At 39.0% G+C, this 3,604-nt stretch overlaps 1 protein-coding gene across 1 annotated transcript; it reads left to right on the top strand.

The window, feature by feature from the left end:
• Nucleotides 1-1,206: 1,206 nt before the first annotated feature.
• Nucleotides 1,207-3,356, top strand: LOC104615971 (ORM1-like protein 1; the record flags this gene model as incomplete). The annotated part of the gene is made up of 2 exons (XM_010286159.1): nt 1,207-1,358; nt 2,901-3,356. Coding segments are annotated over 2 exons (288 nt in total), but the record flags the coding sequence as incomplete, so codon positions are not given.
• Between the last annotated feature and the right edge of the window lie 248 nt (nt 3,357-3,604).

Here is a 3,604-nt window from a genome sequence, read left to right as displayed (position 1 = left end):
GGAACACTAGAAGATGAGTATAAACTGCACTTTTGGATATTTCAGCATTTAAGTGGCACTTTTTCGGAAATAAATCCTTGAATCATTTGATGAACAAAAAAATCTTGGATTTCCACTAATGGAAAACTCTTAGCTGACCTTGAAAGCATTTTTGGTGGTCCTTCCTGCAAGTACCAGTGCAAAGTAAAATGTGTAGTAAGCATTTGGATCTGTCCTAAAAGTGCCTTTTTGGTTAACTTAGTAAAACTGATACGCTGCAAACATCATGAATCGAAGAATTTAATTAAGCAAATTAATTTTCTTAGGTTAATAGGCCTCTGGTCAGGGGGCCATTTCGAAAAAGAAGTGGAAGAAGATGTGAAGTGACTCGCTCAAATTTCACCTCCTTTTATAAGAATTCAGAAGAAATGTGACTTTTCTGTATAAAGCTTTCTGTAACAATTTCTGTATGGGCGTAAGAACGAACCTGAGAGAAAGAAAAGGAAGTCTTTGATATTTTCTGATAGAGACTATTGCTTGGAATTGGGCGTGCTCTCTCTGATAGAAAACAAATGTTTGTTAAAACTGGCAGAGAGCAGACTCCCCTATCTGAAATCAGTGGACCCAAATGGATCTTTCGGAACAGACCAGACATGGCATGCTCCCATCAAACAGAAACAGTCATAAAGAAAGTCCGGTGTGGTTAAGGAGAAGCAGCAAAGAGATGGACAGATGGTGTTCAACAGGTTGCTGGTAGTTGGCTTCTAAGTATTTGAAGCTGGTGAGGGGCTGAGAAAGCTTTCAAAAGTTCTTGGATATTGCCGGTATTCATAGATAGCATTTTTGCTTTGTGCAGACTCTACCTCATAACTCAGTTAACACTGTGTTAGGAAAGTGTTAATATAAATCGGCAGTCTGAAACTTGTTACACTGTTAACCTTGTTAAAATTCTGTTGATTTCATGCAATTTTTGCCACCTAATGTAGAAGGCAAGGCAGTGGATCAGATGTCACATAGCTTTAATTCAGACTGTGCTACTGACTGCACAAACAGGTAAATCACTTCTTGTCTCTGCCTTCCTCTTCGATAATTTGTCATTTCAGGCTAGGAGCTCTTCTGGGTGGGAATTCATTTTCTCTCTCTTTTTTTACAATGCATTGAACAATGTAGCAATTGCAAAAAAATACAGCTAAAAGTGCCACTGTATTCACTTTTTATTTTCCCCAGGGAATGTATGTGTTTTTGCATGCAGTAAAGGGAACTCCTTTTGAAACACCTGATCAGGGGAAAGCTAGGCTACTAACACACTGGGAACAACTGGATTACGGAGTACAATTTACATCTTCAAGAAAATTCTTCACAATCTCTCCTATAATTCTGTGAGTTCAAAACTGTATTATGGATTAACTGAATCATAAACCCATGATTTCAAAAGCTGGAACAAAATGATTTGCAATTTATATTCTAAAGGTGTTTTCTCTCTTTTTGCTTGCTTGTTTTTGCATCGCAGAGGTAGGGACTACGTATTTCCAGGCCATATAATCAAAAATCTTTCTTCCTGCAGCTGCTGACACTCCAGCTCACATACTGAAGTTGAAGTTTGTCAACAGTTATTAATGGGGCAGGTTTTAAAGGTTAGAAAATGTTGTGAGGAAAACTTACTGTTAACTCTTGAAGTTCTTCAAGAGATTATAAGTCATAAATATCAAAAGTCTAAACTAATTGCCTTTAGCACATGACAGCATTTATTAACTGTATTGCAACTTGTGAGTTACGAGGAGCGTGGCAGTCCTCACTAAATGGGGTCTGGGATTTGGCATGTCGGTTTTGCTTTGTACAGATTGTTTTCTGTTTACACTAGTTATGTAAATAGATTAGAAATCCTACACCGCCTGTCTCTGTTGACAAAAGTTTGGTTGTGTAACTAAAGGAAATCAGATACGTATTTAATATCCAAACTCTAAATTAAAGTCTTTCTGTTTTTCCCTGAAGGAAGTTGTCCACTTGCATGGCAGGGTGTTGGGGGAAGGGAAGATCCAGCATCGTGTTTAGAAAGTTGGTTCACAAAGGATAGAAACTGAAAAAATACATATAACTCCTAAAAAAAAAAAAAAACAACCCATCTTTTTCTTCAAAGATTGGGGGGATTCTCCCTTTCCAGTAAGAATTTTGTATTGATAACACTGGTGTATGGTTCTCTTCATGCACTAATAATGCGTAAGTAGCTGAATAAAAATCTCTGTTTTGCTGGAAAAAAGCAAAAAAAGCTGGAAAAAAGAAAAAACCCAACAAACTGGTAGCCTCATTTCTGTGACTAGTTTTTGCAACGAACTAGATGAAATTATTGCCTCAAAGCATGAAGAAGTTGGTAGTGAATAGGATTTTCTGAGGCACATTTCCTTATTCTTGCAGTTGAACAGGTTGTGGACTGGATAAAAAGTAAAATGTGCTGGAAACATCTGCTGGATGGGAAACATTTTAAAATCACGCCAATCACAGATGTGCTCAGCATAAATGATTTTTGCACTGAAAAATGTCAAATGCTTTGTCACTGAGCTTGTTAGGGTAGCAGAACTGCGAGTACTTTGGTAACAGATCTTACACTTTATAAGACCTGTATCGTAAATCAAGCTTGTAGCTGCTGAAGTCAGAGACTCCCAAGTTGAAGGGCGGGGAGAAGTGCTGGAGGAAACTACTAGCTGAGAGTTGCTTTTTAGCACCTTGAGAAGTACGGGAAGAGACTTAGTCCATGATTTTGCTGCAGATACTCTAGAACCTCAGGTGAGATATTTAATACAGGAATAGATCAGTTGTTAACCAGTGAGATATTACTGATTACTAAAGCACTTTTTTCAGCTATGCTTTGTTTATTTTTTAGACAAGGATGTCATCAGCTAAGCTTGCTCCCTTTTCTCCCATAGGTACTTCCTGGCGAGTTTCTACACAAAGTATGACCCAACACACTTTATCCTCAACACAACCTCGCTCCTGACCGTGCTTATCCCCAAGCTGCCGCAGTTGCATGGCGTTCGAATCTTAGGCATCAATAAATATTAAGCAGAAGGTTTGACACTGACGGCCCCTGATGTGGCTCTTGCTGCTCCCCAGGTGAAGGAAACGAGTAGTCTGCTGTGCCGTGTATCTAATCGTATTCAATAAGAGATGCTTTTACACCTGAGATACAATTCCTACTTCCTGCAGCACTGTCTGGGATGAAAGTTGAGTTTATAAGAAGATGCCTTCAAATACTTAAATGTGAATCGGAAACCTCTAGAAGAAAGATTTCCATGAAGAACTGGGCAGGCCCAGCTCTAAAGCGTAATCCCCACTACGGCTGTATGTATGCCCGGCTGATGCAAGTGACTTGCAAGGGAGGTGTGAGTAACAGCTGAAATGGAGAATAGTGTTTCACAAATACCCAGGCAACCATAATGCAAATGGTAACTGTATATTTATAAATCCAGGATCCTGGATGCCAAGGACTGGTGAGGCAGCATTCGTAGATTGAGTGAAAGTAGCTAGTTTCTGCTGTATGGGTTATAGGTGTTTGTGCTTGTTATTGCATTGTAAAAGTTTGTCTCACAGTAAATACTGTGACAGCTAGCATAAACTGATGGTATCATTC

This window comes from Phaethon lepturus, unplaced genomic scaffold (genome assembly GCF_000687285.1).
Source record: "Phaethon lepturus isolate BGI_N335 unplaced genomic scaffold, ASM68728v1 Scaffold48954, whole genome shotgun sequence".
NCBI classification, from domain to species: domain Eukaryota; kingdom Metazoa; phylum Chordata; class Aves; order Phaethontiformes; family Phaethontidae; genus Phaethon; species Phaethon lepturus.
The sequence above is the reverse complement of the archived record's forward strand: the minus strand, read 5'-3'. Positions and strand labels throughout refer to the sequence as shown.